Source organism: Magnolia sinica, chromosome 5 (genome assembly GCF_029962835.1).
Source record: "Magnolia sinica isolate HGM2019 chromosome 5, MsV1, whole genome shotgun sequence".
NCBI lineage: Eukaryota > Viridiplantae > Streptophyta > Magnoliopsida > Magnoliales > Magnoliaceae > Magnolia > Magnolia sinica.
In genome coordinates, this window is record NC_080577.1 from 97,422,123 (window position 1) to 97,448,049 (window position 25,927).

The window sequence follows — 25,927 nt, forward strand, 5'->3', positions numbered from 1 at the left end:
GGCCTTGCACACATTCAATAAACCAACCCCTAAACAGTCTCCAGCAAAACTCCATATTTAGGAGACTCACCCCATAAACCCAGTGAGATATAGAGCGCGCACTTATCATGTGGTCGACAAATGAACACTGAATCAGCAATCAGATTCATTGGCTATCTTTTTCCCAAACATTTTTTTTTCTTTTTGGTTCCCATGTGGTCCACCTGCTGAGGGGCGCCAAGCATGTCTACCTGTGGACAACTAAAAATGAAATGTTCCACTTTGTCCACGTATGCCTTAAGTGCAACAAAGACATTGAGGCTTGGTGCGTCCCATGATACCCGGGACACCGGATACCCTTGACCTGTTCTTGGAACCTATTCTAATGCAATTACCTGGAATTGAAACCATTATTATACAATGATTATATGTCTAGAAATACCATTGTATTTTGACTGTCCAATCTCATGGTTGGGATCAATTTCTCCTCTGGTAAAAGAAAAACTATATCAAGTGAAACCTACATGTGGTGGAACATGGAATTGTAATCAATGGACCATATTTCACAACTGATGCCAGTCACTTGTATGCATATGCAACTCTGATTGTCACATGCAGTGAATTTCAAAATCCACTAGAAATCCCACCTATCCCCTACTGCGATTGGATGATATGATACCTGGATTAATTTAATTCTTCTCATCGGTTCCAAATGCTAGGTGGAATTTACATTGGACGAAATGCAATTCCATACCACCTAATCCCATGTTCCAAACAGCCCCTTTAAGTCTACGACTTATAAATAAATAAATAAATTTGAAAAGGATCCTCATCCACAACCAATTTTTCTCATTTTCTTTTCACAGGTACAAATGCAACTATGATATAATATCAGTAAGAAGTACAGCATTTACTGAAAATCGCTATTATTTGATATTTTCCAACATCAAGAAACTACTCAAGTTAAAGATAATATACTTCCGTACACTTGGCATGCATGGGCACACATCATCCATTTGTTAGAGCTTAGGCATACCCAGAATGAAAAAGTACCTCTGCGATTATCTCCTCCTCTTGCAAGGTTCCCATGTCATCTTCACTAGCACATGCAATTGGGTGCTTCCGCGTCCACATAGCATTTGCTCACAAATTCAATCAACCAACTAGCAGCCAGGAATCTGCAAAGCAATGGCCAGAGGAAGCTGGACCTTTGAGTTTCTGCCTATGAACTGAAAAAGGAATTACTGAATAATGTAGTCGAATTGATATCGACTGTTATAAATGGTCCAATGCTGAATAAACGAACATCTCCTCTTGATGGTAGAGGATCCAATTTGAAAAGTAGTTTGGTCCCATCTGCTAGAGCTTGAGGAATTCCCAAGGGACCAGCATATTCAGGTATCTTCTTAAGATAATGATAAAAAATATATATGGAGGGTAAACAAATTTTACATCTGTATTTATCTGTGAATCCGTTTGTATTTTAATCTAGTGCTCGGGTAAATCAGTATATTTCCACATTGAGTGTAATTCATCCACTAGACTCAGCGGTTCACCTTCAGCTCCAATCTCATTGCATGCATCTCTCTCCCTGTGATGTTCGGGTGAGTTCACAGATGTGCTCTTCTCACCCTCAATCAAATAAAATTCAGAACACTGGGTGTAGTTATGGGTTTGTTCATTAATTGCTTAAACCGAACTTGATCCCAAAACACACCTCTATCACGTGCATCAGATGTGGAGCAGCTACTAGTCAAAGAAAGCAAGAACTTCTGTGTCACACGCACAGCCTTTGCTGTCATTCCCCCTAAATGCTTTGGGTTACTGAAATAGTTTTCCGAGTTGATTTTTTTAGACTTAGCTGCTGTTTCCAATCACCAAAGTCTTACCACGATGCTAATAAGTGGGATCGTGTCTCCCAAAAGCTTCTTGACTGCAACATGAATTGCAGAAAATATTTAGGTATCCACAGAGCCATGAGTTTGTACAAGTGGGCCACATGCGTCAGAAAACCATACCATTGATACGATGTGTTACACAATGGATGGACCATGGCTCAACTTCAGTAAGTGAACTGCAAAATGGACACAGCTAAGAATACAGCAACAGTCCGCATCAGATAGAGGGAAGATTGGATGGGTAGGATCTGCTGCTATGGGAAATCTTTAGGCACGGTTCATCCACAGTGGGTCAATCTATCAACCGTCTGGATCCCCATGGCCCCCACATTACACAATTCCAGACCAGAGGATACAATTCATATACTTGACAGGGCTCATTGATCCAAGATTATAGATGTCAACGCAGACATTTTCCAAAGGGCATGTTTCGAAACGGAATCAAAGGGAAACGAAAGGGAGAAGGTTTTCCACTGATGTGACACTTTGGGATTTTTAGATAACAAAGAAGGATTCCACCTAGTAATCATTGTACTTTTCCATAATAGCAGAAGAAACCATGTGACTGGTTATCTCACAAATATGAGATTTTCATGTGCCAAATAAACAAGACCTCTAATGTTGGAATCCAAGAAAAAATAGTGCTCATCAAAATAATGATTAATTTCCTTTTCCTTTGCTTGACATTTCCAATGCAATTCAAACATGCCCTAAGGCCCTGTTTGGTAGACACCTAATAATGAGTTCATCCCATTTCAGTAAACAGTAATTATGTATTAGATATCTTGATCTCTAATGCATAATGAGTTTTAGTTAACAGTGACTGTGCAGTAGGGTTTTTTTTTTTTTTTTTAGATAGAGAGAGAGAGAGAGAGAGAGAGAGAGAGAGATTATGCATTAGAGATCAAGTCTCTAATACGTAATTACTGTTAACTAAAATGAGATGAACTTGTTTTTAGGCATCTACCAAACATGGCCCAACGTTTGAACTAATAGAGGTATTCGCTATAGCTAGAAATGCTCTAATGCATAATCACTGCTAACTAAAATGAGCTGAACTCATTTTTAGGTGTCTACCATGGCCTAAGGTTTCCACTAATAGAGGTATTTGCCATTGCTAGAAATGCATAGAGTAGGATAATCTCTAAAGATGCTGACCTGCATTAAGATCACCGGTAGAGATCATTCTTCATTGGCTTCAGCATTATGATCCATCTGATGGCCATCCGCATTGTCTCCATAATGGATCCACGGAAGCACCGATTCCAATAAGACCATCATTGGATGCCGGTTCAGGACTTCACGTGGAGCACGGGCTCCCTCAGGATTGGCAGCTTGGTCTACATTCTGCATGGCATGTGCCATATGTGGGTCAATCATCAAGTTCCGCAGGTCATCAGGCATTGTTGAAACTGAATCGGAGAAATCTGAGATCAGTAGATGGGAATACCTGCCAGATGAGGGAAAAAAGAACTGTTAGGGGACTGCTTCAAGTATAGCATCTCAAGAAAATTAACAATGACTTGGAGCAGAGAACTGAAGAAGTGTGAAGTGATGTCATATGTGGAAATACAATAAAAGGTTTGCTGGCACTGTTTCTCACCTCTTGCACCTTGCAGCATTGTGACCTGGACCATTACCGTTCATCAGTAGGTCCCACCATTGATGGGCCACGTAGCAAAAGTTCCTACTAATCAGAGATATTTACCATCCCAACAAAGAACTGTTACAAACAGCACCGTCCCTCTTGAGGATCTCTGATCAATGGGATTTTCCCCATGTGGCCCACCACTGTACAGCCAACCAGATGAATGGTCTGGATGACAATGAAATGAAGCATAATAAATAGGCAACAATGGAATGGCGAGCAATGCCAGAAAAATCTTAATTACAGATGATACGGTCAAAGATAGTCAATAACTTACTCATTTTTTTCTGATAGGAAAGTCTCTTTCCTGACACAAGCCCAATCTCTAGCTTCGCTGCCATTAAGATTCAAAGATTCAATCACTAGTTGAGCAGCCTTTTTCAACAATTTCTGCAGATCTGGGAACCTCCACAAAAGATAATTCCTTTCTACATATATACTAATCAGGTGATCCAAGGAGGGGCTTCCTGCCTTAGCAGATCCGAAAAAGGCATGCTTGAGTATTTCTGTCCATGCTGAATCCTTTAGGGGCACCTTCTCAACTAATTTTTTCAGGACTAAAGGGTGAAGCATCAAAGCCTGCCTCATGAGATCCACCGACGTAGCCTTTTCAGTATGTGCAGTGGAAGCTTCAGATGCAGCATCACGTTCGAGATAGAAACGACAAATAGCAAGGGAGTATGAGAAGTTGGGGAACAGCCAAAGAGAGTTGTCACTTCTATACTCCTCAGCAAACCGTTCCAACCATGCATATTCATCTGCCCTCAGAGAGAAGTAATCAATGCAAAAGATTGCTCCCATTGGATCATCCGAATCCAGTGAAAGCAACAGCTTGCAGACCTCGAGAGCTGATCGGTGGCAGCCACGCCTGTCCATGTTTTGCATGTGACTGAAAAGAGCAGAGAATATGGGTTTATTGGTGTCATGGCCATATTTCAATTGGCAGTTTCCCTGCAGCGGGCTGAACAATGGATGCCATGCACACTCCAATGCGAATAAACACTTCCCAATAGCATCAGCAGATGACTGATGTTCTCCTGAAAACTTTAACACATCTGCAATGGCTAAGAGCGACTCAATGTGGTAAGGGTGGTATGCTAAGATGCTTGCAATACCATTGAGATCATGAATGGCTTTTGCGGCTTCAAATGCTCTCTGTGCTTGAATGTAGGAAGATGAATGCACATATCTGTATGGTATACATTCACAGCCAAATAATGCTAATTAGAAAGAAAATAAACAATAATAAATCATTTCAGACAGACAAGTAATATGAATAAATTTCTGCCCAAAATGTTATATGATGTCTCTATATATTGCAAAAATAAGAATTAAAATGGAAATATGTAAATACTAATCTCCAAAAGAAGCAGGAAGGTGATTGGAATAAGTTTCTTCCCAAAAAAAAAAAATCATTGATGTTTCAAATCTTGCAAGATAGGGATACAACTTGGGTTGAGTCAACCCAAACCCGATTGGCCCAATCTGAACTTTGGGCAGTGTTGGGTTGGGTTGGGTTGCATTGGGTTGGGTTGGGATTGAGGCCTCCTGCAACCCAAACCCAACCTTATATGCAGTACATACATGTGGGTTATGACCAATATACATCATGTAAATGTAAAATCAGTGTTTTAAATAGCGGTAGCGTGATGTGTAGCGCTCAGCCCTCTATAGCGTGTAGCGTAAATACGTAGCGTGTAGCATAAGCTACACGATACTTCTATTTTTTTAATTTAAAAATAGGACAAATATAATAAATAGTGAAAAAAGAAAGAAAATATATATATAAATGCCTAAAAGATGATTCATTTTATCAATTATAAGCATGTACAAAAAAGTTATTAGTTATCATTTATCAAAAACCAATCTACATATATAAGCCAAATCAAATAATTATCACATCAACAACTTTCTAAGCAAACCACTTTAATTAATAATGTCTAATTGAAACCACAAGTCACAATTATGAAAAGAAATAAAAATCCCATAGGTTAAAAGTATCAAGTATAATATAAGTGTCACATTCCTCTACATTAGAAACAAAGAAAACGTGAAAAAAAATAATAATAATAATAATAAATAAATTAGTAAAAAAATACATTGTAGCTTACACTACGGACGCTACGAACTACGTAGATGTAGTGTACGCTACGACCCCTGTAGTGTACGCTTCAAGGGATTTACGCTATTTGGGACGCTAGGTAGCGCTACGGCCACGCTATGCTACGTAGCGTACGCTACAAACGCTATTTGAAACACTATGTAAAATCATGGCTAGAGGTGCACACGAGTCGATTTGAGTCGAGTTGTGCCTCGGCCACTAGCTGACCTCAGCTAAAACTCGACTTAGCTCGGTCCTCGAGCCTGACTAGCCAGCTCGGCTCAGTTCAGTCAGCAACTCGGGCCAATTCGAGCCAAGTTCAAGCCAAGATCGAGCCGAGTTCGCCTGTGCAGAATTTTCACAAACACATGGACTGCACCTTCAAATTCTCACTATATGTAAAACACCAGCAGCGGTTTTACATGTATTTCATCAAACACCTTGTAGGCAACATCAAAATCAAGAAAAAAGGGTATTTGTTTGATGAAACATACCTTCCTTGCCACCAGCCGACACTTCGTTGAGTCATTTCATCAAACACTTGGTGAGCAACATCAATATCAAAGTAACTGAGTCACCGAACTAGTTCGATCTGAGTTCGATTCGAGTTGGGTTCGATCCGAGTCGAGCTCGGGCAAGCTCGAACTGGGTTTGAAATTTTTTCGAGCTCAAAAAATCAGCTCGACTCAGCTCGAACTCAGTTTCGAACCGAGTTGAATTGAGCTTTTTCGAGTCAGTCGAGCGACCTAACCGAGCTAACTCAATTCGTGTACAGCCCTAATCATGGCATTGATAGAAAATAGAGTTCATGCTAGTTTGACCTGCATGAGTAATAGACTCCTATTATTTTTGGTCCAAGCATGTTTACATTGATCACTAGTAGATGAATGGCACAGATCTCTGACACATGCATTGCCATTGTCTTTTCATATCTTTCGCAGATGTTCCATCCAATGTATTCCATAATAGTAACAGTGGTTGTAAGTTGTAACAGCCATGTAAGTTGTAACAGCCACCGCTGTTAATATTATGATATGAGCCATCATGGCCGTTACAACTTATAAAAAAAAAAAAAACCATTTCGTCCATTTAATGGACCTTTACAGCTGTTACAAGATCATTAAGGGTCAACTTATCCGTAATGGCCGTTATGACTCCGAAACGCGTAACGGTTACCACCATTACCGTTAGAGAACAGTTTTGGGACACCTTGGTTCCACCCTCACATTAGGGACTCTTCATTGAATATTCATGAGTCATGACTCCGTTAGAAGGTGAAAATCATCTACAAGATGTTCTACACAATCCACAAAACACCCTAGCCTTGTGGGGCTCACCACGTCGTATATGTAACATCTACTCTATCCATTTCTTTAATGTTAGTTTTTTATTTTTTTATTTTTTATTTTTGAAGACACGGGGTGTCCCCACCTCATTTTTGAAGTGAGACTAATCACTGCGGATACACGCAATCACCACCTCGTTATTTATGAGGTTTATGAGTGGTGATTATAGACTTTATTTTGCTAATGTTATTTCAGTTGTTACATGTGTTACTTTAATGATGTTATTTGATGGTTAAAAGTTCTATTTTGGTGCCAATCTGACCCAACCCGAATTTCAATAGGGTCGAGTATTCAATAACTTGGGTTGGTCTGGATCTAGGGTTGGGTTGGGCTTTGGGCGACCCCTCTTGAGGTTGGGTTGGGTTGGGTTGACCCTCAACCAGACCCAACCCACCTGATTTGCACCCCTAGTTGCAATGGATATTCATCTAAAGATGGTAGAAAGACAAACATGTCAATCAAAAACGAAGAGGAAAGAAAGAAAAGAAGAAGAAGAAAAATGACAAGAGATATTCATTTTATGGTATATGAAGTACTAAACCACATCCAAATAAAAACTAGCATGAGATAGCTGACATCCGTCAGGTTAAATTCCATCTGGAACAGGTGAAAAGGTGTGCCCTAATAACTGAAGATTGGTAGTTACCTGAAAAAATGCTGGTCATCCTTAGTTTCCAGAAGTTCCATTGACAAAGATCCATCCCAGCGTGGCCAAAAGCCTGATGGAGTAACAAGAATAGTCTTTCTAGGGTTGTGGCTTCCACGTGGACCACGTCTTCCACCATGCATCTGCCTTGAGCTACCACTGTTGTGATTATTCTCAAAAGAACTCACAACTTTAGAACCAAAAATCCTTCGCAGCTCGTTTTCAGCCCTTAAAAATTTGGGTTCCACTGCTAATATGGATGATGCGCAATGCTTCACAGAGTTTGCCTGACCTTTTGCATTTGCTGTTTTGGTTTTCACAGACTCTGCCTGGCGATTTGTATCAATGGATAAACTTTCTAAAATCAGATCAAGTTGTTTTTCAGTGTTATTTTTAGCAGAAGTTGGATCCTCCTTGTTTCTCTTCTTTTTCTTCTTGGTTTTGCGATTAGTTGATTGAATTACATCAGAGGAAACTTTGGTCACAGATGATTCTTGTGCATCAGCATCTCCCGTCGAGGTTTCATCATCATTATCCAGTTCAACCTCCTGCAAAATGAAATTGAAGGTTGACCACTTGCAAGTGATAGTGATTTGATGCGGTCAAGAAAACTATCAACAAATCTCAATTCTGCATGATAACTCAGCCAAATATCAAACTTAGAAAATGGAAAAAGAAAGAGCACCTGCTGCCACTAAGAAGGAGAGGATTGAGAAGAATAAAATTTGTACTGGAAAATCTAGCAATGACATCCCAATTGGCAACTCAAAGTATGGTTTTAGATGATACAGTAGATCTTTTGTCCTTATTTTATGAATAGAGAAATCAACAGTCAAAGTGAAGCCAATAAAAGGAAATCTTTTGTCCTTACAAAGTGAAGCCGACGGTCAATCCTCTCTATTGATGTTTGAGAGGCGTTGTCATGCTCATGCATAAATACCGTGTTGCTTGCCAGGTGACCTCCTAAGTTGCATTAATCACGATTTCCATTGACATGCCCTCTGAAATGACTACATAAAACTGCTTCAGTCAAAGACTTGATATTGAACCATGGGACAGAAGATTAGGGTCCTCTTTGAAATTTGGATACTTGGGGCAGGTAACTTGACAGGTCACATGAATTAAATGTGACATTCTCTTCAGCTGCATTTCTACTATATATAACACCAATAGTTTTGGACTTCTGCCAATGAAATTAGCTTTAGGAGACTTTTTAAGCCTTGACGTCTAGAGGGACATTTAGAAGGGATTTCTAACATAGGTCAGGGGTATTTAAGGCATTTTTATATTTGCGTGCCTATAACAGACAGCTGGGATTTTACCTGCATTCATCGACCATGTAGTGTGGACGGGTGGGATTTTACCCACTCCATGTTAAGGCTTAAAGGATTCCTTTTCTTTCATGTGATTAACCCACTATAGCCAAGGAATGCCAAATCGGTTACGTATCGGCCGTATCGGCCGATACGTAACGGTAACGGTGCGAACCGTTACCCGTTTCGGGGCCGTATCGGCCGATACGATTTTTTGTACCCGTATCGGCCGATACGGGACCGATACGGGCGTAACGGGCCGTTACGGGCCCGTAACGGGCCCGAAACGGTAACTTTTTTTTTTTTTTTTTTTAGCACTGTTTTTGCTGTTTTTTTGAAATCTCTTGCTTCCAAACTGTTTCTAACTCCTTCTACTACTAATTTCGACCAACCTTAGCTAGGTATTTGATAGAAAAACACATTATATTATAGATTTTTTTGAATCAAAGCTCGGTAGGCCATTTTTCAGAAATTCGTCAAAAATAGGTATTTATACTTTTTTAATATATTTTGCTGTTTTAATCATTTCATATGATGTGTTAATCATAGTAGAACATGTTAATGTGCATTTTACAGATTTGGGGTGCCATTTAATAATTTTTTAATATTTTTTTCTATTTACGCATGAATTTTGGCCCCTTTTTTTAAAATTCGAAAAATCAGTTTTTAATGGTTGTTTTGCTGTTTTAATCATGCCATTTGATGTATTAATCATAGTAGAACATGTTAATGTGCATTTTACAGATTTAGGGTGCCATTTTATATTTTTTTAATATTTTTTTCTATTTACGCATTTATTTTGGTCCTTTTTTTGAAAATTTGAAAAACCATTTTTAAATGATTCTTTTGCTGTTTTAATGATGTCATTTGATGTGTTAATCATAGTAGAACATGTTAATGTGCATTTTACAGATTTGGGGTTCCATTTTATATATTTTTTATATTTTTTTCTATTTACGCATTTATTTTGGCCCTTTTTTTGAAAATTCGAAAAATCATTTTTTAATGATTCTTTTGCTGTTTTAATGATGCCATATGATGTGTTAATCATAGTAGAACATGTTAATATGCATTTTACAGATTTGGGGTGCCATTTTATACTTTTTTTATATTTTTTTCTATTTACGCATTTATTTTGGCCCTTTTTTTGAAAATTCGAAAAATCATTTTTTAATGATTCTTTTGCTGTTTTAATGATGCCATATGATGTGTTAATCATAGTAGAACATGTTAATGTGCATTTTACATATTTGGGGTGCCATTTTTTATTTTTTTTATATTTTTTTCTATTTACGCATTTATTTCGGCCCTTTTTTTGAAAATTCGAAAAATCATTTTTTAATGATTCTTTTGCTGTTTTAATGATGTCATATGATGTGTTAATCATAGTAGAACATGTTAATGTGCATTTTACATATTTGGGATGCCATTTTATATTTTTTTTTCTATTTACGCATGAATTTTGGCCCTCAAAAATAATTGCAAACACCTAAATGTAAGATATTTTCATATTACATTCATTCTAATATATCTATCATTGATAGTAGATAGTTAGAAAATTAAATATATGAATTTTGTAGTCAAATTCAGGTTATCTAGTTCATAAATTCATCAGACAGTCCGATACAACTTCTCACTAAAGAGTGGACCGTTACACCACCGTAAACATGTTCCAATTTATAAATGAATGCATATTTGGAATGCTTAGAATATTTCGGATTTAATCCATATTTTTTCATATTTTTTTGGCAAAAAAAAAAATTTGCGCCGTTACGGGCCGTTACGCCCCCGTATCACCGTTACGCCCCCGTATCCGTATCGGTTTTGGAGGTCACCGTTACGCCAACCGATACCGATACGGGACACGTTGACTATAGCTGATCCTCTTTACATTTAGCCCACATAGCGTGTATTATTGGGAGCCCATGCAACAAAGGCTCTATGGGCCCACCATAATGACTGTGTGAAACATACTCCATACATCTGTTGTGGTGGTTCATGTTAGAGAGTCATCCAAAAATAAGCGAGATCTAAATTTAGAGTGGGCCACAACACCATAAAAAGTTGGAATGGTCACCCACTCTTGAAACCATGAGTGTCATGTAGCCCGCACCTTTCCTCACATTTCTCCCTCTTTCGCTCATCCTTTTTGCCAATGTCAGTTCTTAAACTGGTGATTGTGCATGAAGATGAGTATGGAACATTGAAAAGTAACTTTTTAAATGGCTCATATTAAAAAAAAAAAATCAAATCCAAGATTCAAAGGTCAAGATCATGAGTGAAGCATGATTATAAGACCATAGCTTACATATGGTAGTAATGAGAACGTGAATGGTTCAAATCAATCTAAGGATGCAATCCGGGGTTGAAACTGACCACCATATGGTACTGTGGTAAGGGCCACAATACCCTATCAAAATCCTCTGATTTCTCTCCCTTTGTCTCTTTCACCCATCCTCTTTGCATGTGCGTTGGACGTGCCACATCCCCTAGTGCATTTAAATAGTCATTATCCAACAGCGTAACCTACTGCCGAAGTAGGTCAAAATACTGAATTGGTTTAGCTATGAATTGTAACAAGTAATTTCCAACATAGAGGAGCTAAAGGATTTGAAGGTAATTCTTATAGTGCTTACATACCAAAATTACATGTTTGTTCATCACTTACAACAGGCATAATACTAGTCCATGAATTATATGGCCTATGTCTTCTTTTTTTCCACATACACCATCAACAATCCAATATTTTTCAACCTAAACCAACCTTGTTGGCTGCAAGATGGAGGCTCTCTACAATTAAATCAAAACAAAACAAACATCGGACTCTATTGATGACACACAGGCTAAACGAAACATCCCGACTCAAAGACTAAATATGATTTAAGGAGGAGAGAAGCAGAGATGGAAGAGCTAAAGCTACATGCGTGTTCCCACATACAGTCCTCTCTTCTCTCGAGGGTTTGCACAAGTAATCCAATTGATCCACACACTTATAGAGTTGGTCAATCAACTCACGCATGTAGTAGGTAATCTCATTAACCAAGTAGGCAAACTTCGGCGTGAAGGGAATCCGGAGACCGAAGTTGGAGCAAGTGAACACGTAAGGGAATGTCCTGACCAAAGTCCTAACCAACTATGGGCAGCCCTAGCTTATAAAGACACCAATGATCGAATCCTTTGATTGTTGGAACATGGTAGAGAACAAGACATTGAAGTAGAAATTCCAAAAACAAGGAAAAGATCCATAGAGAAGGAAAAGTTGACACCCAAGGTGATCAATGCAGTGATGTTAGACCTACAATTAAATTCACCAATGGATCAATTGATGGATTCACTAATAACGACAGTCACATTGATAGACATGCAAATAGGTTTCAACAATCAAACTAAAGCACCTTGCAAAAGATGATCGTGTGGTAAACTACAACGAACAAGTTGGCACCCACAAAAGCATAAACGAAAAAGACATCATTTACAATTGACTCTAACAAAAGTCATGCCAAGCCGACACTTAGAGTTGCACCACCAACTTTCATTAAAGAAGAAGAAGATTTGGCATAGAAGTAGTACAAATCCAAAGGTTGAGATCGGTTTCCAACTTGATGACGAGCTCCTTCAAAGCCAAGGAAAACTGAAGCAGGCCCATGACCCGCTATACATCCCAACAGGTGCTGATTTTGAACAGTTTATTTAGAGATTTGGGGCTTAAATATCAAGATTTTCAATTTCCTATTTATGAAAAATATAGGGGCTGATTTAAAGGTATGATTGAAGATATGAGAAGGTGTGATTGAAGATTCGGAAGATTATTTCCTAAATTTGCTTTTACAATTATTAGGCTTTTAACATCTTAGGTAGATTCTCATTTACGATCTATAACGGGGGAGGTGGGTCGAAAGTAGGCATTGCAAAATTTTCCAAGTGTGAATTTTGCAAGTTTTGTAAGAGAAGAAGTTTGATATCAACAAAATTATTTCTCCCTCTCCACTTCATTATTCTCATGGGAGTACTCTTGTTCATTTCTTGCGATTCGGGTGTTGAGATCTCATTGACTCGATAACCGGGTTGCACCATTCCACAATCTACAACACATCATACATATATTGGGGATTACTATCTTCCTCTTTTGAAGATTATCTATCGTAAGCACCTTATTCCTACCCGCCAGCTAAGAAAATGCGACTACCTGGGGGAGCACCATAATACCAAAAATAAGAGGTGTGGCCTTTGCGCTCCCCATAGAATAACCCATGTAACAACATGTGGAATGAACAGACTAAAAATCAATCTGATTTTTCCTTATTCCCCACCATCTCATCCCTCTTACCCAAGAAGTACAACGGCATAAAAGCTGCACCGAGAGACAAATGAAATCATCCACTTCATCACCTGTCAAGTTCCTCCCTCCGATATGGATGAGACCAAACCACTACTTCATCTGAAAGTGAGAAGCATCGAGCAATAGAAATATTCTCTTCCAGATATAACCTTGCTATCCTCGACACCTTGGGTAGGAACTCATTCCAATCCTCTTAATATATCTTCTGATCTAGTTAGAATAATTTTTTCGTGTTGGTTCTCACAAAAGAGGAAAAGAAGAAGAAAGAAAGAAAGATAACAACTAACTCCACATGTTGTTGTCGAGAGCTTGAAGCACTTGTGGTCTGGTATGTTAGCTATCCGAACAGGGTACCCCGAACAACCTTGAAGCAGATCATGTCTCAAACAATAGGTTTTAGAAACTTATAGCTTGGTATTTAGTTGAAGTAAGAGTTCTTGGAAGAAAAAAGGTTGAGCTTCATAGTTATCTAGGTGGTTATAATATAGGTCTTTTGAGAGTGGCAAATTTTCAATGCACGTCCCTTTTATAATCTATTGGTCTCTCCTTTCTATTAGTGAGATTGTTTGTGGCTACCATGGACTCTGTTGAAAAGACTCAACTCTTCTTTCTTTTCCCCCATTCTACAATGCTTCTTAGAAGGGAATTATACAATGCACGGGCCAAGAGACAGTACAGTACATAAGGGTTGTCAGAAATTTTGATATGATGCAACTCACCATTGGAAGGGGCCATTCACCAAAAACCCCCTAGACCGGACAACCCTAGGTACAAAACATGACTTCTATTGGTTCTAGCAAGAACCTTTGTTGTATCTTCCTTTTGAATCATTTCTTTGTTAGCACCTGTTGGAAGGTTTGGGCCCTGTTCAGTTGCCACTTGGAGATTATTTCATCTCATTTCAATTAACAGTAATTATGTACTAGAGATCATAGTTTATAAAATTAATGCATTATAAACATAATTTTTTACCCTTACCAAAATCTCGAATACATGATTACCATTAACAAAAATAAGATGAACTCTTTTCTAAATGGCAACCAAACAGGACCTTACAATTTATCCCTCTGGCCAATTTTTGGTGCATGGACCTGTGCACGTGTACCAATCAAATTAAAGGGGAAATTTGAAGGATAGCTATAAAATCAGCCATGCTTTATGGACAAAACACCGGACATTTAAGAAGAAACATGTTCATACGTCATAGGATGAGTGAAGCTGAAATGAGCATGTTGATATGGATGAGTGTCAAGACAAGGAATGATATAATTAGAAACGGATGAGTTCAAGGGAACATAGGCGTAGCACCAATGGGTAATAAGATAGGGAAAGTAGACTAGGATGGTTTGGTCACATGCAACGGAAACCAAGAACTACACTAGTTAGAATGAGTGAGTTGGTGCAGGTTGAAGGCTCTAAAACGGCAAGGGAAAGGCTCAAGAGGATGTGGATGGAGGTGTTAAGAAAAGATTGATCGATAATCTACAGTGTAATTGAAGTTATGGCCCTTGATAAAGTGGAATGGTGGAAGAGGATTCATGTAGCCTACCGCATTTAGTTGGATAAGGCTTTGATGATGATGGATCTTTGCATGTTCGGAACCATAAGGGTCGTTTGGATGGTGGAAGAGGATTCATGTAGCCTACCACAATTAGTTGGATAAGGCTTTGATGATGATGGACCTTTGCATGTTCAGAACCATAAGGGTCGTTTGGATGCCTGTAATTTACATGAATAACAGGCAACTTAAATGGGGGAGGGGTGGGCATCTCTCTCTCTCTCTCTCTCTCTCTCTCTCTCTCTCTCTCTCTCTCTCTCTCTCTCTCTCTCTCTCTCTCTCTCTCTCTGCCCCATTGTGGCAAGCATCTGATGATCTCTGTCCCTTCCGGCTTCCGGCCCCTTGCAGCGAGCATCTGACGATCTTTGCCCTTCCTGCCCACTAGTAATGGGCGTCCGACGATCTCTATTCCTTCCAACCCCTTTCCAACGATCGTTGTTCCAACGTTATTTTTTTCAAGAGTGAGAGAGCTTTGAACAAGACGAGTGTGAGAGAGTGTGGGGTCATCATGGATCGAGCACATGTAAGTTGTGCAAAGCCAAAGCAATGTAGGGCCCCACCGCAATGTCCATCTAAAATCCATTCCGTCTATCAGTTTTGCCATATCATTTCAAGACGTGAGCTTAAAAATAAGGCCAATCCAATACTCAATGGGCCATATTACAAAAAAAAAAACAATGGGGATTGTACTCCTACCATTGAAACCTTGGGGACCATAGAAGTTTTGAAGCTGGTTGATATTTGTGTTTTCCCTTCATCCTGATGAGAATCACCTTATGGATTGTTTGGATAATAAATAAATAAAAACGGTTGTGGGCCCTAGGAAGGTTTTAATGGTGGGCATTTACCTCCCCACTATCTAGAATGGTGAGTCCCATTTGGGTCTTAGATCTGCCTCATTTCTAGTCTCCCAATCTAACATGAACTAGCAAATTTGATGGAGCAGATTTCAAGCAAACATCACAGTGGACCCAATGGAGCTTTGGACCATAAGGTCTCATGCATATAAAGGGTATCAACTATCAAGCATCAGGTAATATGATACTCAAGTTGCGTATGACACTTGATACTCGGGCACTCAAACATTGTACGTGTGACAGACATTTGTCTCCAGTTTACAGTTCCAAGATCATATTATTTGAACAATCTTAACCCCTATTTTGCGGGCACTTGTTTGATGTGATATGACCATTGGATGTTTTCCAATTTGCCTTTGGGGACACTTGTAAACTATGTGTTCAAGTTTTGATGAGATGCCATGTGTGCAATGTCTAAGTAACAAAAATGTTATTAATCAACCATTTGACGTCCATATTGAAAAGCTTGGCTTTGCCTTTAATCAAGCTCGACCAATTTGTAACATTGCCAAGCAAACTAATTAGCTCCACTAATCAATTATGTTCGGATTCTGATTTTTTTTTACCTTTTTTTTTTCTTTTAGTTGGTTTGTGTGCAACTAGGTTCATGGATAACTTAGATTTTAAGTGTTGCAGTTTTCATGATTTTTTTTTTTTTTAATAAGCATAATTGGATTGGCCCATGTTTTGGGCCATGGGCCCCACACAGTGACCTGATACAAGGCTTGGATGCGGCAACATGTGGACACTTATCTTAAGTAGCTGCTCAGCTGCTCAACATTACAGGTATTTTGAATCTGTGTGCCCACTTTAGCGGCTCACCTGATGAATGGTTTAGCCTAACCATCGGCTCATAGATTCTTCTAGATGTACTCAACCCAATAGTATATCTTATGCCAAGCTTTTTTATGTCATTTGAAGATTTTGGAGTGATTCCTACTCCAAGTTCTAGTTGGTGTGAATACAGAAACACTAACCTGTAAGTCACTTACACGGGTTACCCAAACATAAAATTTTTTTAAAAAAAAAAAAAAAAAAAAAAACAACTATTTACTTATAAGTGACTTACAGCTTATATCCAAACAGGCAGCATGTGAGTGACTTTCACCTGAAAGTGACTTGTTACAGCCTAGAGGCATCCAAAGATCCCTAATGTCAATCGTTTGGATACTGTAGAACGGCAAGACCCGTAGTACAAACTGAAAACCCCATGTGGTACTGTACAATCTCTAGGCCCGAGCATTGTATGATAGAATTATTTCAAGATACAGTTTTTCGAATTTATTAAAATAATAATAATGATAAATCATGCCCTTCCCTCTTTTCTATTGCTTCTTTTTTTTTTCTTTTTCTTTCAACGGAACATCCCTTTCCCTCTGAACACTCAAAAAAAGAAGTGGATATTGAATGACAGCAGTAAAAGTGGGCAAAAACCTAATTCTCACATGCAATAACACCCGAACCCTAATTCCTTCATCGAATTTGATATACATGGATGAAACGGACACCAACCTGATCGTCAAGTAGATCGAAGAGGTTGCGGGAAGGAGCAGGGCGATCGGGAGAGGTGTCCGATTCTTCGGCGTCATCGACTTCAGGATCCGCGAACTTCCGCAGCCGTTCCTCTTCTTGTTCTCTGAGGACTTTCTTCAGCAATCTACCCGACATAGTTGGGGTTTCGATCGAGAGGACGGTGATCTTTTGGGGTCCTTCGGTTCGGGAGACGGGCTGGAAATCAATGAAATGGATGGGTTTCAGCAAACAGAGGAAACGGGTTGAAGGGGAGGGAAGGTATTTATAGGGATCAGGTTCTAGGGCGGTCCAGGGGTACTCGGACCGGACGCGACCCCTGTCGGCCCGGTCCACGTCTGGTTTTGACCCGGTTTGAGAATATTCGGCCATTTTTAACTTTATTTAGTGATCGTCCGTGATTATTAACCGTTGGTTCGTTTGCTGGTCAATGGAACATAAACAGTGTCCATCCACGTGTCATCTGTCTCAAATTGCCATGTATGTACAAGATCCTATCCATCCATACGCCACCTGTCTCAAATTGCCATGTATGTACAAGATCCTATCCATCCATATGTCACCTGTCTCAAATTGCCATGCATGTACAAGATCCTATCCATCCATTGGCTCCTATCATACAGATTCGTTTGACCAGAAACTAAACATGGCCCACCGATCATGGGAGCTGTAATTTAAGAATAAATGGCCCAAAAATATTTACCATAGTTGTATACTCTATCGGCATCATGGCCCATTTTAATTTGGATGAGGTGGATCAGCTTGACTATCAGGTAGCCACTAAGGGGCTTGTATATAGTGGGCCCATTGATGAATGGCTTGGATCTTATCAAAATTTATTACACGTGGGGTTCATAATACATCTAAACTAGACCCATAATGTGGACAAGCTTATTTGGGTCACTTGCATGTCAAGTTGCCCAAGCATGGCGCGAGGGTGTGTGGGATCCCCTGACTGTGGACCCCACCGCGATGTATGTGCCTTACATCCATGCCGTCCAACTTCATTGGAAACTCATTTTAAGCCATGATCCAAAAAATTAAAGCAGATCCAGATCTCATATGGACCGTAGTACAGGAAACGATTGTGATTGAATCCCCACCATTAAAATCTTCATGGTCCAACGGAATATGTATTTACCATCCAACCTATTTATAAGGTCACGAAGATATGTAAGAAGAGGCCATGCAAATATAATCTTGATACAAAATTTTTGCAGCCTATAAGTTTTTAATGATAATTTACTATTATTTCCCATACTATCGTCTACTTGAGATTTGGATTTACTTATTTTTAAGATCAGGGCCTAAAATGAGTTTTCAATGTAGATGGATGGTGTTGATGTAAGGCACGTAACCAAGGTGAGCCCCACATTCAGTGATCCCACCCACCTGGGTGGAACAGGGATCCACAAGCCGCACTTAAAGTGCACCGTGTCATCCATTGCTAATCCCACTCTCCCAGGGGATCGATGCCTTTCTCATTCGACCAACGCATAAAGCTGTCCAATATAAGAATCATGTTTGACGTGGCGGACTGCCCACACGTGTTTATATAAACTGCTTCGGCACCAGCCAGCTAGCTAGTGTCTCAAAAGCATGTGGGCCCAACATACATCATGTGTTCATCAACGCATTTCATCCACTTTGCTAGCTCATTTTAAAGCATATGCTCAAAAGTAAAGTAGGTGCAAATCTCGTTGAACCACACCAAATGAAAACAGTTTTGATTAAACTTCCACAGGTGAAGAACTTACTAGGGAGCACTGTGATGTTTATTTGTCATCCAACGTGTTGATAAAGTAACACAGGCCTCCTGCAGAAGAAAACATGAATATCAGCTCGATCCAAAACTTTCATGCCTCATATAAGTTTTCAATGGCAAGCATTAATTCCTCATTCCTATTGTATGGTCTACCTAAGATTTAGATCTACTTTGTTTTTATAGTTGTGGTGGGCCCATAGAGCTTTGACACCTAGTCATTAGCCAAACCGGGTTCTTCATTAGCACATAGACTGGGTGGAGCTTTTTGGCACGTGGGGGATTCAGTGCCTTTTAGAAAGGAAATCTCACAAAACACTTTTTTTTAAAATGATATTTACGTCTTGATATCTGTTTAAATTATTTATCATCATGCTATCTTATTAATTATGTTAATTGTTAAAAGGTATTTTCCTGGGCTGATTGGTTATTGCCCCCATCTTGAGCTTAGCATGAGTAGGAAATATGAGTGGCCACCTTAATGCTTGGGTTGTATCCACGCAATCCCCTTATTTTGCCACTTCTTTTTAGAATGTAAGTCTAAAAATAAGTAAATCTAAGGCTCGAGTGGACCACACCATTAGTGGCGATAATGATGCCCACTGTTGAAACCTTTCTAAGCCCCACAATGATACTCATTTTCAATCCAACCTGTTCATGGTAGCCACTTATAGCCTCTTTCATGCTAAGCTCGAGATGTGCCGGGTGGTGCCTAATTTGGATTTGTAATTTCCATTATTTTTCTCTAAATTTCTTCGGATTTGGTCTTAAGAAATTAAACTTTTGGCCTTCATTTTATAGCTATTAATTTTTTGGCCCTATGAAACTTTTTGAAATTTTTTAGGACACAAATGGCCTTATGCCATCTGCTAGAATGTATGATAATAACTTGTTTTTGTTACAGCCCAGCCCCAATAGTAAGATATTGTCTGCTTTGCCCATAGGGCTCATGGCTTTGTTCTCGGGGCTAGCCCATGGCTCGCCTCAAAACGTGTCTGACCATTGAAGGCCGGAGCCCCACTTATAGCCCAGATCGATAGGCATTCCCTTTTTGATGTGGGAGGAGCATGCTACCCCCGACCAGCTGGAGCATTATTTTCGAAGCCCGACCGATCCACTTTGGGACCCGGATGCAACCCACGCTGGGACCACAGCCCGGCTGAGCAGGCACCCACCCCCCTCGGGAGACAGAGCGCTCCCGCTCTAATATCATCTGTAACAGCCCAATCCCAATAGTAAGATATTGTCCGCTTTGCCCCGAGAACAAAGCTGTGAGCCCTGTGGGCAAAGCGGACAATATTGTGTCCTTGGGTGAGGCGTTACAGTTTCAAAGCTGTAAATCATTTTTCAAATAAGGGATTGTGAGTTCTACTAAACCATGATTGGACCCACTCCTTAGGAGATCTGATCCGTTCATGTTAATCAGATAGTCGCGAACCTAGGTAATTGTGCATTTTTTTTATTGGAGCTCTTTGTGGCCCACAATAGCATTAACGTTGTTTGTTTATTATGAATTATTTCTTCAAATATAGTTCATCTATGATGATTTTTGCCCTCAAACTTGAACCGATGATATGAAATTAAAACCTCTATTTTTTATATAGGATGGATTTTGCTTCATGACAATTCAGTGGATCACACATAAGACGTTTATAAGAGCTTTATTATGGTGCCTTTCCATGGGAGAGTCATTTGCCCTTTTTTCTTTTCTTTCTCTTTCTTTTTTTTGGATGGGGACGATACCAGAGTTGAAGCTTCCACAACGGTTGGAAGTTTGTACAAGGGACCATCACAGTCTCTACGGGACCACCACCCTTTCCCAACGACTCTCTGATGACGTCCGACATACTCGCTGCACTCTCCGAGCAAAAAACATGTGTTTTTTAAAGATTTCTGACCACGCTCTCTAATATAAAAGCTATGACGGTCAAAGGTAAGTTTATGTAAGAGAGAAGAGTGTGATGGTCCCCCTCTATGGAAAGTTGATGTCGTTTTCAATGTAAAAGTGAGTTTTTTTTTTTTTTTTTAATAGCCCGGAGAGTATGAATCACTCATGAGATACTACAATCACCGATAGGGGTTATGGATCACCGATGAACATCAAGATTTCACATGGATCACTAATGGGGGGGTTCTATGGGTCATCGATGTGCATTGGGATCACGCTTGGATCACCGGTGAGGTATGTCGACCACCAATGTGCATTAAAATCACGCCGGGATCGCTAATGGGGTCTGTGGATTGCCAACGAGCATTGAGATCTTACTTGGATCGCTAATGGGGTATGTAGTCGTCAATGGGCATTGGGATCTCACTTGGATTGTTGATGGTCTATAGATCGCCAATTGCAATTGGAATTACACCCGGATTACCAATGGGCATTGTAATCACAAATGGAGCCTTTTAATCACACCTAGTTCACTCTGGATCACACCTGGACAGTGGGATTGCCGATGGGACATTGTGGATAACATATGAGTGCTATGGAAATGCACAACGGAGATCATTGGACTAAGTTCAACGGTGATCTTCTTGGATATGCACGACAGGGATAATTGAACTTAGCTCTGCATTGATCCCGTTTGAAATGCACAACGTAGATATTTGGACTAAGCTCAATGGCAGTATTGTTGAAGACGCATAGGGAAGATCCTTTGACAAAGCTCAGCGGAGATTCCCGTATATTTGATTATGATGTATATTCTTTCGTATTTATTCTTCATTTTACTAATTATATTAATCTGGAAGACGAAATTTCAAATTTTAGGAAAATCGTCTCATTTAATTGCCTTCATCAACTTAAGAGAGACCGAAATATTAAGATTTGTGTCCATTAGAAATAGAAATAAGGTTGAGGATGAAGTGGAGGAAGTAAAAAAGATAAGGTAGAGGTTGAACTGGAGGAACTAGAGGAAAATAAGGTGGAGGCTGAGTTGGAGGAAGTAAAGGTGTTAAGAAGCAGTCTGAATGTCTTAGTTATATTAAAGAGAAAGAAAATGTCCTCAAAACCAATGACAAGGATATTATTTTTTGAAAAGACAACTAAACTTTATTAGCATAGGAATTTTGCATTTTTTCATGATTTTATACTTCTACTTGTAAGTGTTACTCAGGTGACAAATCATATGTATGAGTGTTGTGTATTTTTTTGAATGGTGTTAATATAATTATTATTTTATTATAGTTCTTACATTTTGATGAGTGTTAAACGAATTTAGATGCAAGTCCCACATCAAGAGTGTAGTTGGGGACTATGGATTGCACCTGTGATCTTAGTACCCTAAGTGTGATCCCGATGCCTCAAGTGAGATTATTATAAGTTCACTTAAAAGTTTATCAAATTATCTTTCCAATTAACATAAAATCATTGACCCATAATAAGGGAGTTATGATTGTTTTCGTGGGATCTCTCCTGCTCTCATTTTCAAGTTCAATACATGTCATTATGAACTTTAGGCCAAATCTTCGTCTGTCAAATAAAGTCTGAAGGAGACAATTCCAAAGCCATTAAAATTTTATCAAAATATTTTATCCAATGAACATAAAATCACCATAATCGGACCTATAACAAGGGAGTTGTGATCATTTTTGTGTGATTACTCTCTCTTTATCATTTTCAGGTGCAATCCATGCCACAATAAACTCTGGGTCCACTTTTAGGCTATCAAATGGTGTTCAAACGAGATTATTCTAATTCCATTTGAAAGTTCATTAATTTATCTTTATAACAAGTATAGGATCACCCCAATCAGACCTGTAATGAGGTAGTTATGACCATTTTTGTGTGAATCATTTCAACCATTTAAACCAAGATCTCTAACAATCCGTCCATTGGATCATCAATCCAAGCCATGTATCATCGATCCAACCCATCTAAATTGAATACTAACCTACTGATTTTCAAATCTACTATTAAGTTTATTATATGATAGATGTATCATCAAGATATTGAGAATTGTCCATTAGACTACTTGATCTTCCTATAGATCGTCGTCTAATACATTATTTAATACAATATCAACGACAATATCATATAAAAATCTTGACTCAATAAAAAGTTAAGATCTAAGGCTAGGAATTCTTGGACTGTCAATTTTAACATGTTTTGTGGACCATAGTAGAGTATATTAGCTTCTTATTTCACGACTCTAGTAAATCTTCAAGAACATAATTTTAATTTATTTTTGCCTATGTAAAATCATATAAATTATCCATATGTATTATAACCGTACATTTAAGCATGCTATAGTATTGCACACATTTTATTTTTATTTTTTAACCTTGAAAATATGTTTTTCATGATATTTGTAATAAAGATTTCATTTTGATATACTTGCATATATACACTTGAATAATACACCATACTTCACATGAACGCAATTGCACAATAATTGGTATACTATCGCCTCTACGATCACCTGTGATTTCCCTACAATTAAACATGATCATTTTGATTAGGAAATCACTTTTACAAGATGATATAAGGTATGGACAATCTAATTATGTGCTTAAATAAAAGATATTGTACTTATAGGATCCACATCTCCATGGCAGGTATGCACGTATTGTTTGTAACCTCGTTCACCCTAAAACCTCTCTTCATTATTTCACACCCTTAAGATGATAGTTACATGTGTTTACCATACATGTGTGTTAATGCAAAGAGTATAAAGCATGCCAAACCACTCCTCATAAGCACTCACACTTTAAACATATATAGAGAGAGAAAAATAAATGAAAAGAGAAGTTCAGTGAGCTTATATTCCGATCCAAACCATTTATAAGTGAGTGTTCTAATACTATATCTTTTAAATATTATAAATCAAATCCAAGTGGACCCTAATATAGTGTAAAACTGAAACAAATCATGGACTAACCAAGAGGTTAGTATGTGTGGACCCCACAAGTTGTCACGTAAGCAACAATGTAGTACCCCACATGTTGCCTCACATGGGCAGATACATGGCCCCCTGTGTGGACATAATGAATGGCAAGGATGAGCTCTACCCTTTTATAAGATTTTGTAAGTGTTGATTTTTTAATTTGGATTTGAATTTTTATTTATTTAGTTATTTATTTATTTTTGTCAATTTTAAAATATAAATAAATTAGATGGTTGCGAGATCTCATCATTAGAATTATGGTGGGTCAATATAAAAGAAAATTGATACCTCTTTAGAAGGACTTCGCCATAAGATCATGGTAATTGGCAGTAAACCTATGTGTAACTAAGTTTATATATAAATCGTAATTTTGAAATATTGTTGTGATGTGAAACATTTACCTCAGGATGTAATGATGGGCCCCACATAAATTAAACACATTACATATATAGGTCCTACCACCAACCTTAATGTCCATGGTGAATCGTTTTATGGTAAAATTTTATATACTATGTAGCTACTCGTTATAAGATCATCACGTAATTGTGCGTTCACCCAATTATTTTCAATCAAAGCTTCATTTAGCTATATCATTTGCATAGTGCAATATTCATCACATCATTCAACGTACTGTGCATTAAATTGGCTCAAAAGTATGCTATAAGGCTTGCCGATTTAGTTGAATCCCACCCAACAGAAAAACTGCCAAATGCTTCGTATTTTTGTAAGAACTCCATTTAGTGGGCCTCACTGATCAACGGTCTAAATTGTCATACAGTTGGACTGGATGATTGAGTAGACCAGTGGGCCCCACTTTAGGTGATGCGCTGGCTCTGCGTACTAGGGCTGGAATGCTATCGCTGTCTTACGCAGAAAACAGTTTGAGTTGAACTAGGATACTACAATGTGAAGCGTGGGAGAGAGAGAGTTGTGATGGGTTTCAAACTCTCTCTCCACAAACTCTATATTAGAGAGCGGGGTCCCCGACCCTACACCACAGTAGAATTCGAGTCCCATCTATTGTATTGCAGAAAGGGTGTGAAGGAGAGGAAGATCCTAAGCTCTTCAAGAATTATCGGTATTCTGGTATTCTTATCCGGCTTCCATGGCGACGTCACAGCTAGGTAAGCTATCCGACCCCTGATCGCCATGTCCCATGCACAGACAGATCCGTGGGCCTATTCCGCATATAGATTAAATCCCACAGTTGGTATCAGAGACATCTGTGCATAGGTGTGGATGATCAGATCCAGCTACATTTGATCACATCAGGGATTTACGAATTCCTGAAACAGTTGTGATCAAGGATTTCCGAATTCCTGAATCCAGAAATATTCAAATTAGGGATTTGAATTTCGAAAACCCTAAAACCAGTTTTTCAAATTGGAATTTCGATTTTCAATTAGAGATTTTCATATTTGAATTCCGAAATTATATATAAAAAAAATTAGGGATTTCGAATTCAAATCCTCAGGTCCAGAGGTTAATTAGGGATTTTCGAATCCCTAAATTCATAAATAAGTTAAATTAGGGATTTAGATTCGAATCCCCAAATCCAAATTCTGCAATTAGGGTTTTCCATTCGAAACCCTAAATCCAGCTAAACAGGGATTATTCCAAACCCCTTATACAGCCTATTAGGGATTTCAGATCCTAAACCCTATATCAATTTGGGGATTTTATTGTATTCGAATCCCACATCAGTTCCAATTAGGGATTCCAGTTCTGTATCCCCAAATCCAGTGATTAGGGCATAGGGTTTCTTCCTAATAACCTCACCTGTCACTATTTGGGAGGCAGCCATGGATGCTGAGCCTTCGCCGGCATCTCTGATGGTCGGTTGTGCGCCTTCATCGCAGCAGGCCAGGATTCCGGTCATCTCCTTCTTCTCATGCATCGATTTCTCCCACCGGCGGAGCATGCTTTCCCTGATTCTAGCAGATCCATTGATTCCACCCTTCATTCACGGCCGATTGGATTTCTATCCAAAGCTCATCGCTATCGAACTGACCACCAGCCGCGATGACCATTGTCGTGCTTGGTGTCGTGCCTGGGAAAGACTCCGCT

General features: G+C 38.9%; 1 protein-coding gene across 1 annotated transcript; it reads right to left on the bottom strand.

The window, feature by feature from the left end:
• Nucleotides 1-811: 811 nt before the first annotated feature.
• Nucleotides 812-17,606, bottom strand: LOC131246371 (uncharacterized). The gene is made up of 5 exons (XM_058246434.1): nucleotides 17,198-17,606; nucleotides 7,619-8,166; nucleotides 3,803-4,714; nucleotides 3,036-3,327; nucleotides 812-1,157 (listed from the first exon to the last, which is right to left on the bottom strand). Exons 1-4 carry the CDS (start codon nucleotides 17,585-17,587, stop codon nucleotides 3,060-3,062), a joined length of 2,118 nt encoding a protein of 705 aa, XP_058102417.1. The 5' UTR covers nucleotides 17,588-17,606; the 3' UTR covers nucleotides 812-1,157; nucleotides 3,036-3,059.
• Nucleotides 17,607-25,927: the final 8,321 nt, after the last annotated feature.